The sequence below is a fragment of the Oncorhynchus gorbuscha genome, linkage group LG23 (genome assembly GCF_021184085.1).
Source record: "Oncorhynchus gorbuscha isolate QuinsamMale2020 ecotype Even-year linkage group LG23, OgorEven_v1.0, whole genome shotgun sequence".
Lineage (NCBI taxonomy): Eukaryota > Metazoa > Chordata > Actinopteri > Salmoniformes > Salmonidae > Oncorhynchus > Oncorhynchus gorbuscha.
The window spans coordinates 37,799,725-37,822,317 of NC_060195.1; the positions used below are offsets into that span (position 1 = coordinate 37,799,725).

Below are 22,593 nucleotides of genomic sequence, written 5' to 3' on the forward strand. Positions count from 1 at the left end.
GAGTCTGAAGACACAGTGCCTTCAGAAAGTATTCACACCCCTTGACTTTTTCCACATTTTGTAGTGTTACAAAGTGGGATAAAAAAAAAATATTACATCGTCATTTTTGATTCAATAATTTGCACAGAATACCCTGTAATGTCAAAGTGGAAGACAAATGGTAGCATTTGTCAACAATGTATTAGAAAATAAATACTAATATACACTTTATATACAAAAGTATGTGGACACCCCTTAAAATGTGTGGATTTGGTTATTTCAGGCACACCGGTTGCTGACAGGTGTATAAAATTGAGCACACAGCCATGCAATCTCCATGGCCAAACATTGGAAGTAGAATCTGCCCCCAGCTGTGCTCTGGACACCATATGTGAACTGATTACCCCCATATATCTTCAGAGCTCGTGCTGCTAGGCGACCTAAACTGGAACATGCTTAACACCCCAGCCATCCTACAATCGAAACTTGATGCCCTCAATCTCACACAAATTATCAATGAACCTACTAGGTACCTCCCCAAAGCCTTAAACACGGGCACCCTCATAGATATCATCCTAACCAACATCCCCTCTAAATACACCTCTGCTGTCTTCAACCAAGATCTCAGCGATCACTGCCTCATTGCCTGCATCCGTAATGGGTCAGCGGTCAAACGACCTCCCCTCATCACTGTAAAACGCTCCCTGAATCACTTCAGCAAGCAGGCCTTTCAAATCGACCTGGCCGGGGTATCCTGGAAGGATATTGATCTCATCCCGTCAGTAGAGGATGCCTGGATATATTTTTTAAATGCCTTCCTAACCATCTTAAATAAACATGCCCCATTCAAGAAATTTAGAACCAGGAACAGATATAGCCCTTGGTTCTCCCCAGACCTGACTGCCCTTAACCAACACAAAAACATCCTATGGCGTTCTGCATTAGCATCGAACAGCCCCCGTGATATGCAGCTGTTCAGGGAAGCTAGAAACCATTATACACAGGTATTTAGAAAAGCCAAGGCTAGCTTTTTCAAGCAGAAATTTGCTTCCTGCAACACTAACTCAAAAAAGTTCTGGGACACTGTAAAGTCCATGGAGAATAAGAACACCTCCTCTCAGCTGCCCACTGCACTGAAGATAGGAAACACTGTCACCACTGATAAATCCACCATAATTGAGAATTTCAATAAGCATTTTGATACGGCTGGCCATGCTTTCCACCTGGCTACACCTACCCCGGTCAACAGCACTGCACCCCCAACAGAAACTCGCCCAAGCCTTCCCCATTTCTCCTTCTCCCAAATCCATTCAGCTGATGTTCTGAAAGAGCTGCAAAATCTGGACCCCTACAAATCAGCCGGGCTAGACAATCTGGACCCTTTCTTTCTAAAATTATCTGCCGAAATTGTTGCCACCCCTATTACTAGCCTGTTCAACCTCTCTTTCGTGTCGTCTGAGATTCCCAAAGATTGGAAAGCAGCTGCGGTCATCCCCCTCTTCAACGGGGGGGGGGCACTCTTGACCCAAACTGCTACAGACCTATATCTATCCTACCATGCCTTTCTAAGGTCTTCGAAAGTCAAGTCAACAAACAGATTACCGACCATTTCGAATCTCACTATACCTTCTCTGCAATCTGGTTTCAGAGCTGGTCATGGGTGCACCTCAGCCACGCTCAAGGTCCTAAACGATATCTTAACCGCCATCGATAAGAAACATTACTGTGCAGCCGTATTCATTGATCTGGCCAAGGCTTTCAACTCTGTCAATCACCACATCCTCATCGGCAGACTCGACATCCTTGGTTTCTCAAATGATTGCCTCGCCTGGTTCACCAACTACTTCTCTGATAGAGTTCAGTGTGTCAAATCGGAGGGTCTGCTGTCCGGACCTCTGGCAGTCTCTATGGGGGGTGCCACAGGGTTCAATTCTTGGACCGACTCTCTTCTCTGTATACATCAATGAGGTCGCTCTTGCTGCTGGTGAGTCTCTGATCCACCTCTACGCAGACGACACCATTCTGTATACTTCCGGCCCTTCTTTGGACACTGTGTTAACAACCCTCCAGGCAAGCTTCAATGCCATACAACTCTCCTTACGTGGCCTCCAATTGCTCTTAAATACAAGTAAAACTAAATGCATGCTCTTCAACCGATCACTACCTGCACCTACCCGCCTGTCCAACATCACTACTCTGGACGGCTCTGACTTAGAATACGTGGACAACTACAAATACTTAGGTGTCTGGTTAGACTGTAAACTCTCCTTCCAGACCCATATCAAACATCTCCAATCCAAAGTTAAATCTAGAATTGGCTTCCTATTTCGCAACAAAGCATCCTTCACTCATGCTGCCAAACATACCCTTGTAAATCTAACCATCCTACCAATCCTCGACTTCGACGATGTCATTTACAAAATAGCCTCCAATACCCTACTCAACAAATTGGATGCAGTCTATCACAATGCCATCCGTTTTGTTACCAAAGCCCCATCGTTGGCTGGCCCTTGCTTCATTCTTGTCGCCAAACCCACTGGCTCCAGGTCATCTACAAGACCCTGCTAGGTAAAGTCCCCCCCTTATCTCAGCTCGCTGGTCACCATAGCATCTCCCACCTGTAGCACACGCTCCAGCAGGTATATCTCTCTAGTCACCCCCAAAACCAATTCTTTCTTTGGCCGCCTCTCCTTCCAGTTCTCTGCTGCCAATGACTGGAACGAACTACAAAAATCTCTGAAACTGGAAACACTTATCTCCCTCACTAGCTTTAAGCACCAACTGTCAGAGCAGCTCACAGATTACTGCACCTGTACATAGCCCACCTATAATTTAGCCCAAACAACTACCTCTTTCCCAACTGTATTTTATTTATTTTGTTCCTTTGCACCCCATTATTTTTAATTCTACTTTGCACATTCTTCCATTGCAAAACTACTATTCCAGTGTTTTACTTGCTATATTGTATTTACTTTGCCACCATGGCCTTTTTTGCCTTTACCTCCCTTCTCACCTCATTTGCTCACATTGTATATAGACTTGTTTATACTGTATTATTGACTGTATGTTTGTTTTACTCCATGTGTAACTCTGTGTCGTTGTATCTGTCGAACTGCTTTGCTTTATCTTGGCCAGGTCGCAATTGTAAATGAGAACTTGTTCTCAACTTGCCTTCCTGTTTAAATAAAGGTAAAATAAAAAATTAAAATAAATAAAAAATGGCCTTACTGAAGAGCTCAGTGACTCAACGTGGCACTATAATAGAATGCCACCTTTCCAACAAGTCAGTTCATCAGATTTCTGCCCTGTTAGAGCTGCCCCATTCCATTGTAAGCTCTGTTATTGTGAAATGGAAACGCCTAGGAGCAACAACGGTTCAGCCGCGAAGTGGTAGATTACATTTACATTACATTTAAGTCATTTAGCAGACGCTCTTATCCAGAGCGACTTACAAATTGGTGCATTCACCTTATGACATCCAGTGGAACAGTCACTTTACAATAGTGCATCTAAATCTTAAAGGGGGGGAATACTTATCCTATCCTAGGTATTCCTTAAAGAGGTGGGGTTTCAGGTGTCTCCGGAAGGTGGTGATTGACTCCGCTGTCCTGGCGTCGTGAGGGAGTTTGTTCCACCATTGGGGGGCCAGAGCAGCGAACAGTTTTGACTGGGCTGAGCGGGAGCTGTACTTCCTCAGTGGTAGGGAGGCGAGCAGGCCAGAGGTGGATGAACGCAGTGCCCTTGTTTGGGTGTAGGGCCTGATCAGGCCACACAAACTCACAGAACTGCCAAGTGCTGAAGCACATCTGTCTTCGGTTGCAACTCTCACGACTGTGTTCCAAACTGCCTCTGGAAGCAACGTCAGCACAAGAACTGTTCGCCGGGAGCTTCATGAAATGGGTTTCCATGGCCGAGCAGCTGCACACAAGCCTAAGATCACCATGCGCCAGCTTGAGTGGTGTAAAGCTTGCCGCCATTGGACTCTGGAGCAGTGGAAACGCATTCTCTGGAGTGATGAATCACGCTTCTTCATCTGGCAGTCCGACAGACGAATCTGGGTTTGGCGGATGCCAGGAAATGCTACCTTTCCGAATGCATAGTGCCAACAACAAAGTTTGGTGGAGGAGGAATAATGGTCTGGTGCTGTTTTTCATGGTTCGGGCTAGGCCCCTTAGTTCCAGTGAAGGGAACTCTTAACGTTAGAGCATACAATGACATTCTAGATGATTCTGTGCTTCCAACTTTGTGGCATCCACCACCATGGAGAGTATATGAAGAGTTATACTTAGTGATGTGATGGGTTGTTTTGGATTTCCTCAAACATAACACTTTGTAGTTAAAACATTTCTTTTTTTTGCCACATTGCTTGCAATTTTACTTTAGTTCCTCATTTCAAGCAGGATTCATTTTTTTGAATATTTTTATTCTGTACAGGCTTCCTTCTTTTCACTCTGTAATTTAGGTTAGTATTGTGGAGTAACTACAATAATGTTGATCTATCCTCAGTTTTCTCCTATCACAGCCATTAAACTGTTTTAAAGTCACCATTGGGCAGATGGTGAAATCCCTGAGTGGTGTCCTTCCTCTCCAGCAAAAGAGTAAGGAACAACACCTGTATGTTTGTAGTGACTGATGCACCATCCAAAGCGTAATTAATAACTTCTCCATGCTCAAAGAGATATTCAATGTCTGCTTTTTTAAATTCGTTTATTTCTCTACCAATAGGTGCCCTTCTTTGTGAGTCATTGGAAAACCTCCCTGGTCTTTGTGGTTGAATCTGTTGTTGAAATTCAAGGCTCACTTTGACATTATGGGGTATTGTGTGTAGGCCAGTGGAAAAAATCTACATTTAATCTATGTTAAATTCAGGCTGTAACAGAAACAAATGTGGAAAAAGTCAAGGGTGTGAATTATTTCCGAAGGCACTGTACCCATTCATCTGTGGCGCTCGTCCTCCCCAAAAAAATCTGCGGAGGTCTTCTTATAATTACGGTCAGTACTGCTTTTATTCACCGGAAGTAGTTTTGTGTACACTGACAAAAGCGTCACAGCTTGTCTGATCAATGATCTGATTTTTTCCAATTTCTCCCTCTGTCTTTTATCTCGCCACTGGAATCGATGTCAACAAAAATGCAGGCTCATTTGTCTTTACAGACCCAACTCGCTTCCATAATGGACGCACTAGCTAGAGCGGCCGTTGTCGAGATCAGTCAACTCTTTTCCGAGAGCTCGGCTGATTTACACTTGGAGATTTCTCGCAGCTACAAAGACAACGAAGCGCTGAAGATGAAGATGAAAGGGATGAAGAGCGAGCTTTTCTCCCTGCGGCTACAACGGGCGAGTACACCGCGGGGCAGTCGTTTTTCTTTTGGCAGAACTTTGTGCAAGCCTCGGGCAAAACTCACAGGTTGGTTCAGGTTCTCCAAATGCTGCTAGCTGGGCGACCAGTCAATTGATCATATTATGTTGGGAGTGATCATATTATGTTGGGAGTGGAACGGTTTTTGACCTATGCTCTTACTCATAGATAAGACACCTGAGCGCCACGCGGCTGTTAACAACAGGGATGACGCTTCTATTACAATAGGGGAAGAGGAGAGTACATCCACAGTCAAAAAAGAGGTGTGGCAATAATAGCTCCTCACACATTACTGACATAGGCTACTACTACTCTAGAAATATGTACATATCTGACTGAATATGTGTTTTCAGTGTGCAGTTGTGGAGAGTCCAGATGTCATCTTGATAAAGGAGGAGGAGGGAGCTGAGGATGACTTTGGAGGATGTTGGCCTGATGCAGGTGTGTGGAGGAGGAGGAGGAAGAAGATGATGGACTGGTATATAGACAATTGACAGCCAGATAACAAACCGATGATTTAATCATTTTGTTTCCTGTAGGTCAAGACAATATTGATGGTGAGACTATTACTATGGCGACTCCACAGCTGGAACATGCTAGCCAGAGACTAGGTCACGATGAAGGACCTTACAGCATGAGCGCTCATAGTCGAGGTGAAGGAGCTCTGTGCAGCGTGAGCAGTACTGAGAACTACCCTTTCTTCAGAACCCCAGAACAGCCCCAGAGATTGCCCTCACACTCTGGTCTGCTGTCGGACCACACAATCAGCCATCAGATACAGCTGAACACTCATTCTATTGGGGGACCACTGCCAGGCAGCCCTCCAATGAGGGGGGTGCAAAGTGACAGAGGGGGTCAGCCGACAGGGGATGCAGGAGGACGGGGTCTGAAAATCGCCGAGGTAGCTTCCCTAGAAAACACCCCAAAGACCCCAACAACAACCTTGGCAACAGGGGGTGCGACTGTGAGGCGCCCTGGTCTTGTAAACCAGTTCCAGCGCCACCACGTACCCCACGGTACCAAGCCGTTGCTCTGTAGCGACTGTGGGAAGCGCTTCTCTCGCCGGCTTGACTTGATCCGCCACCGGGCGGTCCACACAGGAGAGACGCCTGTCATATGCAACCTGTGCGGGAACTCGTTTGTCAACAAGACAACTCTGAGGGTCCATATGCGCATCCACACAGGGGAGAAACCGTACATGTGTTCCCTGTGTGGGAAGGGCTTCACCCAGAAAGGCAGTCTGACCATCCACCTGAGGACCCACTCTGGGGAGAAACCCTACAGCTGCTCCCACTGTGGCGCCTCGTTCAACAACCACAGCAACCTGCGCAGACACATGGTCACACACCTAGAGCAGGCAGGGACGCTGACACTCTGACACATACACACTACCTCCCCGGTGGAGGTTTAGGTTATTTCTTTCTTCAGCCCTCTCATTCGCTCTCTGACTGTCTTCCTCTTGATGTCTCACTTAGCCCCAGACTCTTCTCTCCCTGTCTCCCATCTTCTTCTCCCTTTCTCTGGTCCACTGTTGCCCCCCTCTCTGTTGTTTATGTCTCTGATCTAGATGCACATACTACTTAAAGGGGCAATCAGCTGTTGAAACAATAACAAAGCGTACTCCCCACCCTTGTTTCATGAAAAAGCTGAGGGATGGGGCTGGAGAAATGGAACCACTCTAAAATTCATAGCTATGACTGACCATGCATCAAATCAAATATTGACCATGTTTTGAGGATGTATAGTGTTAGTTTACATTTACTTTGTTTACAAACATTGGAGTAAAACAAGCTTGTATTTTGCGTGTCTTATGGGGTGGACAGTTGAACTAAGCTCATGGGGCATTTGTAAGTTATATACTTCAAGAATCAATGGGTACATATCATTCATTTATAAGTAAAACATGTATGTAGCAACTGCAGAGATCCCCTTGAAAGTTACTGTATGAATATTTTCAGTAAGTTTCCTACTCTGACCCAAACTAATAAACAGTGTTTTGATATTAAGGAATGAATGAACAAATGTTTTTTTTTCTAACTCACTGGCTGCACCATAGTTATTTATCATTTTTTCCCCTCGAGTGCGGCATTACCTTCTCTTTGTAATCTTGTACAGTGTGGGTTTTAAACCTAGAGATTCTTCACCATCACAGGGGTCTCTTCAGGAAATTGGCCATTCGACTTAAAGCTTCTAGAGTCCTTTTAAGGCAAATAGCAGAGCATGAAGCAGACTTTGCCAACTGTTTGATCTAAACGCTTGTCTAAAGCATCAGAAGGATATAAAGTATAATTTGGACCACATAATTGCTGCTGATTATCCTACTAGGAGGCAGACAGTGCCAGCACCAGACAGCCTACTGATGCAGTCATCCACTTATACAGGGAGACTTAGACAAATACTGTATTGGCAGCATTTGATTACACTCCAGTTTTATGGTTTTCTGTTTGCATGTGCTAATGCGTTCTTGAGGATACTGTTCAACTTCTATTTAGTTTTCTAAGACAATCAATGGGATGACATCGGAGGTATGTGTGTGGGGGACTTGGGGGAGAAACCAGGGACATAACCTTCAACATTTATTTTTATTTTGTTTAACCTTTATTTGACGAGGCAAATCAGTTAAGAACAAACTATTATTTACCATGACGGACAAACTCGGAAGACGCTGGATCAATTGTACGCTGCCCTATGGGACTCACAATCACGGCCGGATGTGATACCCCTTGAACCAACCCAATTGAATATATATATATATATATATGTAATTATTATTTTTTATGTTTATGTTTATGATATTTTTTATGTTAATTCAGTTGGATATTTGTGGAGAAGTTCATTTATATTGTGCTGTGTGATGCGGAATGTTCATTCTGCAACTGAAGACACACCATTACGGGAATTTTGTTCGGCTAACGCTTATCCGTAATTACGGTAAAATCCATCCGTTATACCCGCCCTCAACCCCCCCGCATATCTATTCATCTTTGCTCCCAGCGAGCTTGACCGAGAAACCAGAAAGAACAAGGAGGAGAAAAGGTGGATAAAGCGAAGAAAATAAATACGTTGGGAAGGGACAGGGAATACGAGACATATAGGTAAGTAAAAGTAAAGATACAAGCGGATTGATGAGATCATTTGACAGTTTTACTTTATTTCGCAAACCGCAGCGTCGGCAAGGAGTGGTCAACTGGGGCACAGATCACGACTTTTCCACTGCCCGTGAGTGAGTGGGGTTAAAACGCCCAAATGTCGCTCAGCACGGATAGCCAGTATTAAGCCTGTCTAGTAGGCCAGTGTCTCCACCACAAGTGGAGATGGACGACCTGTTATCTCGCGACCAAATATTTTAACAAGCGCAGAAGGTTTGTTTTAAATGGAAACACAAGACTCGTCGCTGGGTTAGCAACTACCATTAGCTAGTTTGTGCTAATCTAGCCACGTCAAGCTAACTGTTAGCGCGGCTACGCGCAAAGAAATGGTTAGCCATACAAGCTAGCTAACTGGTCAAGCAACCAAAACTATCTCGATAGTTTTCGGAACATGCTGCACCCTTGCAACTCATAATTGGCTAACTATCTAGCTAACGTTTCCATTGTTTTGTTAGCTTGCTGAACATTTCAGCTAAATTAGCTAGGCAGCCATCGTTTGCTGAATATGCCATGCACCGATTGATCTGTTGTTCGAATTTTTCATTATTCTGGCCTCAATCGACCTCAGTCCACTTACAATTTTAGCAAGATAACATGTTTAGCTAGCATTTTAGCATTAAGAATATGAATATGTAAGAATATGCTTTCTGGTTAATGTTAGGGGGGGTAAAATTAACATTACTTTTAGAACTACCCAATAATACAACATACTCCCAGAAACATTTTGTTTAATATCTGTAGTAGGCCTTACCATTGCCGACATTACAATTTGTGTGTCTGATTTCTGAGTCAAAAGGTCGCGGGAGATAATTCACAGGTCACGATGGCAAAGCCTTTTCCAAAAATGTAAACTAAAATGACAGGTGGAGGACTCATGAATAACCAGAAACCCAAATATCTCAAGATAGCAATGTCCTATAAACATTACATTTTCCAGGGGTTATACAATAATGGATGTTAAAATGAAATATAATTGTGTGTATGTAATATGCTAATTGGATTTGAATGTATGTGCATATTTCATGTTGTACGCAAGAAATGATTGAACAATTAATATTTGACGTACTAATGCAACTATCTATGGTCATGTCGGAAAATCGGACATTTCCGACTGGCTAACCTATGCGGAAGAGTCGGATCCCGAGTTTCCCACCTGCATTCATTTTAACTCTGAGGTCCCGAGTTTCTGACATGGTGGTAATACGTTTAGGGTTTTAGTGTGCTTGTAACACCAACACTTATGTATGTTCGACTTGAGATACTCATTATTATTTTTCTACTGCCCACTCCTAAAACCTCTGAGCTAAAGACACCAAACGAACATTAGACAGCTTCAGACTAGGTTACCGGAGAATCCTTTTGACACTTTCTACATACACCATAGCAATACAATTCAATGCATTCCAGACTTTTAATAGGGACAGATCTATTTGCAACTTCTCCCACAACTTATAGGGCTCCCGGGTGGCCCAGCAGTCTCAGTGCTCGAGACACTACACCCTGTGTGTTTCTGAGTTAGGCATTTAGAACAATAATTTGCCTAGTTAAACGTCAAATGTAAAAAATATATGCTAGACTCAACAAACTTTTACTTAGACTACAGTGTGTTTGGTGGCAGCTAGCCATCCTGGGCTCCTCTGGTAAAGGTGAGATTACAAGTGTTCATAAATGTGTGCACAACAAAACACTTTCCATTCAGATTCTTGGTGGGTCTTTTGTCATTTATTAGCAGCAACGGCAGATGTCATTACAGTAGGTGCATATCTTAGGTTCCATAGTGAACATGCAAATAATACAGGCCTATTAATGTTTAACAAAAACAGAATGAGCATCTGTACTTTTCATACAACCAATAAACTGTGTGTAACATTATATCCAGATTGATTGGTCAGAAAAGGTAGACGAGGCCATCCAGACAAGCTTCGTACGTGTTAAAGGGAAATAAAGTTTAAAAAACGTTTTCAACTTCATATTCATCATCTCCAGTAGAACATCAACATGTGAAAATGGCAAGTTTCTATGTTTTGTAGTAAAAGAAAGAGGAAGATGAGTGTTTCCAATGACATCAAGTAGGCAATGCCTACTCATAATTGGTTAAAATCACACAATGCACACCGAAGTCATTGTACATTTACTACAAAACATAGTAACTCACACTTTTCACGTGTTGATGTTAGGCTGGTGCTAGAGATGAATATGAAGCTGACCTTGTTTTGAAATGTCCCTTTAAACAGGGGGAGAAGATTAAACAAAACAGAATGAGCATCTAATGTCACACATCCAATAAAGTGTGTGAGAGATGACATTTGATGGTTCCAATGTAGATGAGTTTAACCTCTGAACATAATGATCATGGGCTCACATTACCTTGATTTCTGTCCCACTTTTTATTTTACCCCTACCTCACCTAGACTTGGACAACTGCGTGTGTGTACTTACAGTATAACAGATGAATTGGTCAAAAGAGGGGGTGGGACGAGGCCACTCAGATGAACAAGATATCTGTAAACATGGGGAGCATAAAGGCCTGTTAATATCGAACAACCAAAAACAGAATGAGCCTCTGTAATTTTGTTTATGTGCACTGCAGCCTGGCAGTGCTTGCTGAGGGCATTTATCAGCCAGTAGTCTCATTTCTCCCTTTCTCCTAATCCCTCACTGTCTACTAGTTTACCGCTCTCCCCCTACTCTCTTTACTTTCTCTCGTGTGTGTGTGTGTGTGTGTGTGTGTGTGTGTGTGTGTGTGTGTGTGTGTGTGTGTGTGTGTGTGTGTGTGTGTGACATACACATGAGGGACAGGTGCCAAGCAACATTCCTCTCTCTTCCCCCTCAACTACATGACTACCTAGAATACTTGCTAAAAACAGTTAAATCTGTTTTTTGTTTTTTTTAAACTTGCCACGATACTGAGTATCGCGATTCTGGTATCATCCTGGTCCTAGTGTACATGTTCAAACAATAGGTGAAAGCATGCTTACCTTCTCACTCAGGCGATTTTTGTGCTTGCCCCACAACCTCTTTCCGGACGTCAATCAACTTGTATACCTCTCGAGTTGATAGTCGCCTCGCTTATGATTGGAGAAGACAACATTCCAAAAAGGTAGAATGTGAAAGCAGTATTTTCAGGAGAGAGCTGAAAGTGGTTGTCGTCTTCTGTTCTGGCCCCACTGATATGTTATTCAGAACATTTTTAAGGAACATATTGATGTTTTTATTTCTGGATCAAAAAGGGGCTTAGGTGGTGGGCGTGGCAGGGGGTGTGTCAATGAGCGTGGGCAGACGTTGGCGCAGCCTTCAAATGTGTATTTTTTTCCACTGTTTGGACTTAAACTCTCCCAAAAAAGAAAAAAACCTAGGCGGTTTGGGCTTAAGCGAAACCCCAAAAACATTTGGGCATGCCGCCTAAGGATTACAATGGAAGAAAAATCCCTAATATTTATGCAAACGTATTTCAATTTAATTCACTTAATCAAAATATCATGATTTATAAAGAAAGCACCATTGTCAAACAGTAGAATTCTCACTCAGTGTCCAGATTTTGTCACGTGGCCGAACACCAGATTTTAACAGCGAGCTAAGTGTTTTTTTTTAAAGTACAGGTTCTTTTTTTGGCTTGTGCTTCCAGGGCAACTCATTCGTTTGACGAGCCACTCTGCAAGACTGAACTGTTTCACTCAGCCAGCTAATTACATGCTTCATTGACACTTTTGCTCATTAACTGGTAGCTTCTGTGTTTACATTTACATTTAAGTCATTTAGCAGACGCTCTTGTTTGTCTTTAGTACCTGAAGGGTGGTGACAACGGGTCTATTTCAAGCGAGGGGACCAACAAGCATACAGTGCTGACCACACCTGACACAGGTAAGGTTATTGCTGGTTGAGTTTCCCCAAGTTTTCTCCCCGTGTGAAAGATAAGAACAAGTTCTCCCTCTATCATTTTCAGTTCGAAGTGTTGGCAATGACTTTTTTATTTTTTATTTTATTCTTTTGCAATAACCAGTTAGACAGAGTGTGTGTGTGTATATGTATTTGATTTATTTCACCTTTATTTAACCAGGTAGGCTAGTTGAGAACAAGTTCTCATTTGCAACTGCGACCTGGCCAAGATAAAGCATAACAGTGTGAACAGACAATAGAGTTACACCTGGAGTAAACAATTAACAAGTCGATAACACAGTAGAAAAGTCAATATACATGTATGGGGGATTGGAAATGATGCAGAGAATTACATGGATTGTGACTTCCATCAATCTGCAATGTTGAAGCTTTTTCCCTGTCAACTAACCTGTTGGGTGGGTCCTGAGTGAACTTGTTTTGTTAGGGAAAAGGTTGGGTGGGGTTAAATGTCGACATGTGGCTTGAATAAAGGATTCAATCTGCTACTGGACTGTAAATATTGGCATTTGTATTTAATATCTAGCCGAGGAAGCCAGTTAAGTCACTGTTTGTTGATTGTTCACGTGATGGGAGGTTGGCTGTAATTTGGGTATCTGTCGCCTGTGTGTGGGGTGCAGGTGTTCCTTGGCCTGTACAGTCAGTCAACAAGGGATCTCCTTGAGAGCTTCACTGTGATGCAGTGCAGGTGAAACAGGTGCTGCCTCTAACCCTGTGATAAACAGGGCTTCTGTGTTTTTGTGTGTCTGGAGTTTACCTCAGTGGCTGTGTGTACACTAACAAACCGTTTTAGTTGATGTGAATGTACTGAGATTGTTGATCTGCTACATGTTGCGTTTGTCTGTCCAGGTGTGGTGGGTAGTTAAGCTGTGCCTCAGGCTAAGTTTGTATGTACACTGCAGTGTTTTTGGGAGGTTTAGTTTGTGTATGTACACTGCACAGTGATTTTCTGGAGGTTCAGTTTGGATTAGCACTGCAATGATTTTGGGATCTCATTACCAGCCATGCTCAATTAAACCAACGCAAATGACCTTACCCTGACTTATTGGCAAACACAGGTGCAAATTACAGACTGGCACAGACGTGTATTGTTTTCTTATAATGTCCCATTGCTCAATCACTCTTTGTTCCTGGTCACTTGCTGAAATAGTAAAGACAGTTTTAAACATCACATAGGGCTGTATTGTTTCAGATGGTGTGTACAGCCCAGTGGAGGCTAATGAGGGGACAATGGCTCATAGTAATGGCTGGAATCAAACATCAAACGCATGGAAAAACTGCTGTCAGTGATTCCGCTCCAGCCTTTACCACGAGCCCGTTCTCCCCAATTATGGTGCCACCAACCTCCTGTGGTACAGCGTGCTGATGCTTGAAAGGGAAGCTCTCTTCTCCAGACTAGGGTGAGTCACACTGACTGCTGCAGAATCAGACAGGACGATATGACTTGTGGTGTACGAGCGCACAGATATTCTGTGTCATTGACCCTAACACTGCGTTCAAACAACTGGGGGGGGGGGGAATTCTGGCTTCTTTCTAGAGCTCTGACCTGAAGATCACTTGTGTCATGATTTGACCGTTGTTTTGAACCTGGCACAATGCACTCTGCTTTAGTGTCTGCTGACCTGGAGATGATGACATCATAACGCGGTCGGAGTAATGGTTGGCTGTTGCGGTTGCATTATATTTTCCTTCGTCTTATGGGTTTTATAGATTTAGTTAACTTCCTCAACACTTGTGCGAGGCAGGTTAGGGGTTGAAGGTGGAAGCCTCAAAAGCATAAATGGAAGTGAAAGAACAGTGTCTGGAAGATGTGGCAGTGAGCGAGCAAGGGAAAAACTACCTCATAGAACAAAACAAAATGGCTTCTTGTGGTTTACCATACAGTGTGGTGCTGTAGCCTTGTCCTCACTCATCCCTAATGGAGTATCCATAACATCCTGTTTTTCAGGAAGGGCCTGTGAAGGGAAAAGGGGGGTCAGACATGTTTTCATTGTTCACCGAAACTCGCAGCTGACTTCCGATAGGCTTCAAGGCTAAAATATCTGACTCTTTACTTGGAGAGTTGAATGCAGTGGTAGCCATGGTCTGAGTTTTAGTGGGGTCCCCCCACCCAACCAAGGAATGTTAGGATTTAAGCTCATTTACTGCACTTCTATACAATTTAAAAACTGTAAAATGCTATTTGGAGAACCGCATAAACCGACATGATCACATTGGTTCCTGTAGCTTCAGTCACCTCAGTCCATCTACAAACGCATAGCCTATTGGATATACAATTAACCACTAGACATTAACTCACATTAAAGGAGAACTGATTTGGCCTCCTTTTTTTTTGGCTTGCTCTTCAGGAAATGCTGGTGGCCATGACAGAAGCCAAATGTGAGTTGGCTTGGGGGGGTTTTGATGTGGGTGTTTTTTGTCTGTTGCCACCAAGACACACCCGTCTGTCAGAACCTTGCCTGCGGCTGTCTTGCCCCTGCAGCTGTCTTTGAAGTTTAAACAGGACAGATGAAACCTCCCCAGTTATGGTCAAACGACTGAGGCTGCTGTCTGCCCACTTCTACAGATGGACTGGAGATGCTTTAGCCGGAGTTCGTCAGTGACACATGGAATGAAAAGGGTGTTGCGATTACTGGACATTTGTGCCGTACCGTATTATTAATAATAGTCTCGTTGAGGATGTGTCGAGTTCCAGGTCTCTCCTGAATCTGTGAACACTTAGTCACTGTTCTATTATCAATGCCAGGATATGTGATATCTGACAAACCTATACTATGTTGAAGTTTGAACAAGTCAGACTTAGCCTGTTTCTCCTCCATCGATGACCATTGGTGAGCAGGCAAGAGGTGGTGATGATGGGAATAGCAGCATAGATCAGCTCCTGGCCCCTCATCAAATATACTGGTCGGTCACACACACAGAGCGCACTGATTACATTATCAATGGTGGTAATGATTAGCCTGGTGCAACCAACCTCATCGCTGTGTTCAGCTTTCAATTTCACTTCAGAAATCCTCAAATGTGAAGTAAAATGATGACCGCTGGACATATGTATCGAAGAAATAGAAAATAACCAACAAAATGTCAGTTTACATATTGTTTTACAATTGGTAATCAAAGTAATGAAGTGGGTTACCTTCTGTATTTGTACAGAGGATGACCCTGTGAAAGCTGTTCCCACTGTACAGGTGATTTGTTTCTGTCTGGATACATGTGGCTGACTGTTCCATTCATAGAAATTGAATATTCCATTTTCACATTTAACACACACTACTTGTTGTAGCTGTAGCCGTCTGTGTAATCATTGCAGTTACACAGGTCAATATCAGAGGCATCATGAAGGCATCAACGGAGGTGGTGTCACAAGTGTACTTGTCTCATGACACTTATTCTGAAATCTTGCTGACGAGCTGTGGAAAATGGCAAGTGGATAAATGATTTTTGGAGGTCGCTAAACCATTGCGATCACATTGCTGGGCATGTTATGCTCCTTCTGGTAGGTTCCGGCATCCGTTCATAACAGGGGATCAGTCTGGCACCCAACTGTGCAGGAATGCCGAGAAATAGGGTCAATGATGGTCATCATCCCTCAATTATAAACACAGCTCGAGCAATAGCGTAATGTCGTTTGGAAGCTAACTCTTATCCGTTACAGATGTAGACAGACTGGCTCCAGATTGGATTTGATTCAGTTTGGTGCCCGCGGTTGCACTATGCAACCAGCTGTGACATGTTTTGCTATGGCCCTGGGTTGGTTTGAGTTAGTTGCTGCTAGTTAGTACACTGTTGTAGTCAGACATTTGCTTGTACCACCATAGCTGCATCCAATATTTATTTATGCCCTAGACAGGAGTCGCACCTCGAAGGGTAATGTGACTGTTTCGTCTAAATTACACTAAGTTAGTGGCATGGAAATACGTTGACATTGCCAAAGTAGGCAAATAATAAGTAGGAAACCATTTTGCGATGTTAAAATTTACTTTAGAGATGGCAATATTGCCATTAGTTTCCTAGCAAATTTGTCAAACATAGGTAGCAATGCTAATGTTGGCTAGCTAAAATATGGAGGTCCCATAACTCGTAGTTAGCTGGTTGAAGTTATACTGCATCTAAAGTCAATCTGGCAACATCACAATCATGACTAAAGGTTTTCCTACAAATTATTTGCCGCCTTTTGAAACGTTAGTGTTTCCAAGTCAAAGCCTACCTCGATACAACTCGGATAACGTCAGCTATGCTATTGATGATGATTTAAAATACACGTAACCAGCGGTCTATGGTCTAGCTACCAGCATTCTCTCCACCACTGGGGACTAAGGAACTCCGACCACCTATTCTGCATGCAGCGTAGCCTAGTGGTTAGAGCGTTGGACTAGTAACCAGAAGGTTGCGAGTTCAAACCCCCGAGTTGACAAGGTACAAATCTGTCGTTCTGCCCCTGAACAGGCAGTTAACCCACTGTTCCCAGGCCGTCATTGAAAATAAGAATGTGTTCTTAACTGACTTGCCAGGTTAAATAAAGGTAAAATAAAAATAAAATGTTAGGGTCCGTTGTTGGCAAGGCATCTTGCCGGAAGCGTGCATTGGCGTGGTCAATCCGTATAGGGCTTTTCAGTCTCAAATGGCCGTGATCCTTTGAACGCGTTGGGGGCGACATTTTGGCAGAAAATAGCTTTATTGTCATCAATGACAAAAGAGGTGCAACGCTGTTTGGCTGGCAGCCACACAAGGGAGTTTACAATGACAAAGCAAGGTATTTTTTTCAAAACGATGCAAGGCCATTTCTGTTTATCATAGAAGAAATGTAGGCAGCTACATTCCCTTTATTCTTGCATTTTACTAGAGAAAAGTAGGAGGGGGGGGTAAGCTACATCAGAGTTGTCTGCTGATAGAATGCGTTTTTAGTAAAATTATAATTCGAGTGGAGTAGTGACACCGAAGCACAACATGTCTGCTGTCGAGCAGAAATTACAATAAGAAGCATTTTAGATCTTTGTTTGCAAAACGCAGAAAGATATTTATTTATTATGGTTTTATCTTTTCCTGTGTGAAAAATTAATTATGTGTTAACGTGACAAGTTTAACTTGCTAGTTGTCTAAGTAGCTGAATTATTGTTTTAGCTTCCTGATGTGTTTGAGAAGTCAAACCCCTTCTGGATGAGTTATCTATACAGCTGCCACTGCCTTCGTGATTTCCTTGCGTTCCTTTTCTCCTCTCCGTTTACGGCAGTCAGCTCCTCCGTCTTCTCTGAGCATGGCAGGCCAGTTGTCCTATTTGACTCGACACAGTGTATACACATGATGCTCCAGACCCAGTACGGTTTTTCCTTCAGACAAGCATGGTTCAAAACGTTCATTTGCACAATGTCTTTAGTTCACATTCACTTGTAAATGTCTAAACTCACCAAAAAATTGCTTTCTTTTTTTTTTAACCTATACAGTACCAGTAAAAAGTTTGGGCACGCCTACTCGTTCAAGGGTTTTTCTTTATTTGAGCTTTTTTTCTACATTGTAGAAAAATAGTGAAGACAGCAAAACTATGAAATAACACATGGAATCATGTGGTAACCAAAAAAGTGTTAAACAAATCTAAGTAGATTTGAGATTCTTCAAAGTAGTCACCTTTTGCCAAGACAGCTTGGCACACTCTTGGCATTATCTTAACTAGCTTCATGAGGAATGCTTTTCCAACAGTCTTGTGAGTTCCCATATATGCTGAGCACTTGTTGGCTGCTTTTTCTTCATCACTCTGCAGTCCAACTCAACCCAAACCATCTCAATTAGGTTGAGGTTGGGTGACTGTGGAGTCCAGGTCATCTGATACAGTACTCAATCACTCCTACTTGGTCAAATAGTCCTTACACAGCCTGGAGGTGTGTTTTGTCCTGTTGAAAAACAAAGATAGTCCCACAAAGTCCATTGCTTGTGTTTCTTGGCCCAGGCAAGTCTCTTGTTATTGGCCCAGGCAAGTCTCTTGTTATTGGCCCAGGCAAGTCTCTTGTTATTGGCCCAGGCAAGTCTCTTGTTATTGGCCCAGGCAAGTCTCTTGTTATTGGCCCAGGCAAGTCTCTTGTTATTGGCCCAGGCAAGTCTCTTGTTATTGGCCCAGGCAAGTCTCTTGTTATTGGCCCAGGCAAGTCTCTTGCCAGGCAAGTCTCTTGTTATTGGCCCAGGCAAGTCTCTTGTTATTGGTGTCCTTTAGTAGTGGTCTCTGCAGCAATTTGACCATGAAGGCCAAATTCACGCAGTCTCCTCTGAACAGTTTGTCTGTTACTACTGAAAATAAAGGAGAGTCGTACACTCTAGGAGCTCAGATGCAAAATTGTAATATCCAACGTTTCGACAGCCAAGCTGTCTTCATTAGGCTGTCAACATTGGATATTACGTTTTTGCATCTGAGCTCCTAGTGTGCGGCTCTCCTTTTATTTTCAAGTTTTCTACTTTGATAGCCTTGCCTAGGTGTGCGTTTCTTTCTTCTAGATTGTTACTTGAACTGAAGCATTTATTTGGACTGCTATCAGAGGTGCAGTTAATTCTAATGAACTTATCCTCTGCAGTAGAGTTAACTGTCCGTCCTCCTTTCCTGTGGCGATCCTCATGAGAGCCAGTTTCTTCATAACACTTGATGGTTTATGCATCTGCACTTGAAGAAACATTCAAAGTTCGTGAAGTGTTCCAGATTGACTGCCCTTCATGTCCTTAAAGTAATGATGGACTGTCGTTTCTCTTTGCTTATTTGAGCTGTTCTTGCCATAATATGGACTTGTCACAATATAACTGATTGGTTCAAACACATTAAGAAGGAAAGAAATTCCACAAATGAACTTTTAACAAGGAATACCTGTTAATATAAATGCATTCCAGGTGACTACCTCAGGAAGCTGGTTGAGAGAATGCCAAGAGTGTGCTATGCTGTTATAAAAGCAAAGGCTGGTGACAGCTTGAAGAATCTCAAATATAAAATATATTTTGATTTGTTTAACACTTTTTTTTTGGTCACTACATGATTCCATATGTGTTATTTCATAGTTGTGATGTCTTAACTATTATTCTACAATGTAGAAAATAGTAAAAATAAAGAAAAAACCCTTGAATGAGTAGGTGTGTCCAAACTTGTGATTGGTCCTGTATGTATAACATTGAGCTGGATTTCCTGTCTTAGCAAATAGTTTTCTTTGTTTGCCCTAGTTAGCATATTTAGCTAGCAGCCTCTATGGAAATTCACTATTACTTGTGCTAATCTAGTTAGCATTCTGTTAATGGGTGTATTTTTTTTCCTGGTTTCTTTGGTGCCCCTTAGTACACAAAGCCAGCAATATTGTAAATCCCGGGATTTGTGAAGAATGGAATGAAAGTCTAGAGACCACCCATCCCTACTTTGCAACTCAGATTGGGCACTGAGAGGGAAGAGGGATGTTCTGTCATGCAATGGTGATGTCTGATGGTGTGAAGTCTAGTTTCCTGGATATTACGAAAGGTGTGCCGCAAGGTCGGTATTGGGACCTGTTCTCTTTTAATGTTATATGAATAATATTGGGCTATTAAAATGTATAATCATCTGTATGCAGATACGGTTACATATGCCATTACCCCAACTGTAGAGCAGGCATTGATTGAACTGCAATCTGAGTTTGTGCCTTTTTATTAAAAAGATCTGGTTGGTTTGAAACTTGTAATTAATGTGGGCAAGATTAAATATGATTTCTAATTCTCACAAAAATAATTATAGTCATTGAATGGTTCTCCCATCGATCGGGTTCCCGCCTATAAATACCAGGATTGACATGGATTTCATGTTTTTTTATATTTTTAAATACTGATGAGCTAGTTTAAAAGCTAAGATTTTAAAGTGGGCTTCTATTTTTAGAAAGAAATCCTGCCTCTCCCTAAACAGCAGGAAACCAATTGTAAAGTCAACTTTACTTCCAGTTTTCGACTGGTGACACCAGAATGCAGTAGCCACTACTCTTAAACCTTGGCACCGTCTACCTTGGCACCTTTGGCTTTATCACAGGTGACTATTTTAATACTCATCACTGCATTCTGTATCAAAAGGTTGGCTGGTCATCATTAAAGTCCCGAGATCACTTCACTGTTGTTTGCAAAGCTCTACAACACATGCTTCTAATTGACTTAACTTCATTGCTGAAGTATAAATACCTGAGTTACCAAACCTGTTCAGTGTTGGTTAACTCTGAGGTTCCTCAGGTCTCCACCAAATTAGGTAAATCTGCTTTTACTTTTTAATGCACCTCACTGCTGGAACTATTTACTAAACTCCTTACAATTGGATGTTTTGGTGATGCTCTGGCATTTAAAAAAAGTGAGAACCTAGTAGCTGAGGAATCTCTTAATTTGTGTTTTATTTTCTTTATATTGATTTGCTGTTTTGTGTCACATGTATTTGATTGTTGTATTACTGCAATCAGGGCACCCTTGAGAATGAGACCCAGTTCAAAATGAAAAACCCACTAACTCATTTGTAGTTTTGCAGAACGTGTTGGTGCTAGTAAATGTAACTGACATGGCCAATGACTGTATAGCACCACTTTTGGATTTCACCATGTCTCTTAAACAAATGGTTTAGATCGTTTTGACGGACTCTTAAGTGAGCTTCTCTGCTTCAACCATACGAAAGTGATTGCTGTCCTGTTATACAGGGTAAAGTTGATCATTTCATATCAAAATTACTATATATATATATATATAGTAATAATATATATATTGTTTCAAGCAAATTAAAAATCGAATGTAAGCCCCGATCAGCATGTAACCTACCTATAGCCAGACGAGAGTTGTCTCTGGCGGTAGTTAAACTCCAATTTTCGAACATTTGAATGCTGAAGGTGACGCCCAGATGTGCCCGATCAGGAATAGGGCTACCTCTCGCTGGTCAGCGCGTGAAGCAGCGCGCAGTTTGACTCCGCTACTGATATTGCCTGGAGTTGTTCTGCATGCAGAGTGACTTGTATATGTATATATGCCATTTAGCAGACGCTTTTATCCAAAGCGACTTACAGTCATGTGTGCATACATTCTTCGTATGGGTGGTCCCGGGGACTTGTAGATCAATGACTGGCAACTTGCCTGAAAGCCCGACATTGCATTGAATTCTACACCGGGTAAGAGTTTCCTCTCACGACCTTTTAGAATACAATGTTGAATAAAGATATTTTAATGTACTTTACTAGTTGTCTGTGCAGTTGGTCCTTTTGGCGTTAAGAATGTGAGACAATCTATCCACAGGAAAGGATAATTACAAACTTTTCAAAGGGCTGGTAGTGTGTTCAGATGTCGAGCAAGCTGATGCATGTGCACAAGATACAAATGCATGCAGGAGACTCATGTATACTTGCTGAGCTCGTGTTTACATGGTTCTGCACATCCTTCAGCCGATAGAAACCTGAACACCATTACCAGCGCTTTGAAAAGTTGATGTAATTATCATTTCTTGTGTCTATTGTTTGAGACGCACACATTTCATACCCTCAAGACATGCTAACTGCTCACCGTTACAATAACAGGGAAGGTTACCTGTTGGGGACCGGGTTGTTATATGTGCGTCTAACTTTCTCAGACGTCATTCACGGTTGATTATCTGTAATGGTACATAATTGGTCTAGCCTAGAGCTGTATTGTTATGCATACTGGATGGACTGGTTACTTTCCAAATGTTCTCTCCATGAGTCTGGGAGAGAACGTTTTGGCCTTGGCCAGGGATTTCTACACTTAGTGGATGTTTATTGCGGGTGTAACGACAGTGCAGTAGTATTTAACAATACACAAATCTAAAATAATGGAATTAAGTAATGTATAAATATTTGGACAAGCAATAGAATACAGTGTATATACATATGAAATGAGTAAAGCAGTATGTAAACATTTTATTAAAATTGCCAGTGATTCTATGTACAGTGGGGTAAAAAAGTATTTAGTCAGCCAACAATTGTGCAAGTTCTCCCACTTAAATTACAGGCCGTATATTTTTATCATAGGTACACTTAAACTATGACAGACAAAATGAGAAAAAAAATCCAGAAAATCACATTGTAGGATTTTAAATGAATTTATTTGCAAATTATGGTGTAAAATAAGTGTTTGGTCAATAACAAAAGTTGATCTCAATACTTTGTTATATACCCTTTGTTGGCAATGACAAATCAAATCAAATTTTATTTGTCACATACACATGGTTAGCAGATGTTAAGTGCG

At 42.2% G+C, this 22,593-nt stretch overlaps 1 protein-coding gene, 1 long non-coding RNA gene and 1 pseudogene across 3 annotated transcripts in view; 2 read left to right on the plus strand and 1 right to left on the minus strand.

Moving 5' to 3' along the window:
- The first annotated feature begins 5,006 nt into the window (after positions 1-5,006).
- Positions 5,007-7,345, plus strand: LOC124011319 (zinc finger protein 135-like). The gene is made up of 4 exons (XM_046324564.1): positions 5,007-5,386; positions 5,507-5,601; positions 5,692-5,779; positions 5,878-7,345. Exons 1-4 carry the CDS (start codon positions 5,098-5,100, stop codon positions 6,714-6,716), a joined length of 1,311 nt encoding a protein of 436 aa, XP_046180520.1. The 5' UTR covers positions 5,007-5,097; the 3' UTR covers positions 6,717-7,345.
- A 957-nt stretch (positions 7,346-8,302) lies between these two features.
- Positions 8,303-22,593, plus strand: part of LOC124010511 — a 33,710-nt pseudogene continuing 19,419 nt past the window's right edge. Inside the window, exon 1 of the transcript XR_006834456.1 lies at positions 8,303-8,433. The product of XR_006834456.1 is annotated as a catenin delta-1-like (transcript). The remainder of the gene's footprint in view (positions 8,434-22,593) is intronic.
- Positions 10,618-11,739, minus strand: LOC124010512. Its single transcript, XR_006834457.1, has 2 exons — positions 11,466-11,739; positions 10,618-10,989 (listed from the first exon to the last, which is right to left on the minus strand). It is a non-coding gene; the product is annotated as an uncharacterized LOC124010512 (long non-coding RNA).

Coding starts and splice junctions, on each gene's coding strand:
- LOC124011319 (XM_046324564.1), top strand. CDS start 5,098: ATGTCAACAAAAATGCAGGCTCATTTGTCTTTACAGACCCAACTCGCT. Junction 5,387..5,506: donor GCCTCGGGCAAAACTCACAG/GTTGGTTCAGGT, acceptor TCTTACTCATAG/ATAAGACACCTGAGCGCCAC. Junction 5,602..5,691: donor CATCCACAGTCAAAAAAGAG/GTGTGGCAATAA, acceptor ATGTGTTTTCAG/TGTGCAGTTGTGGAGAGTCC.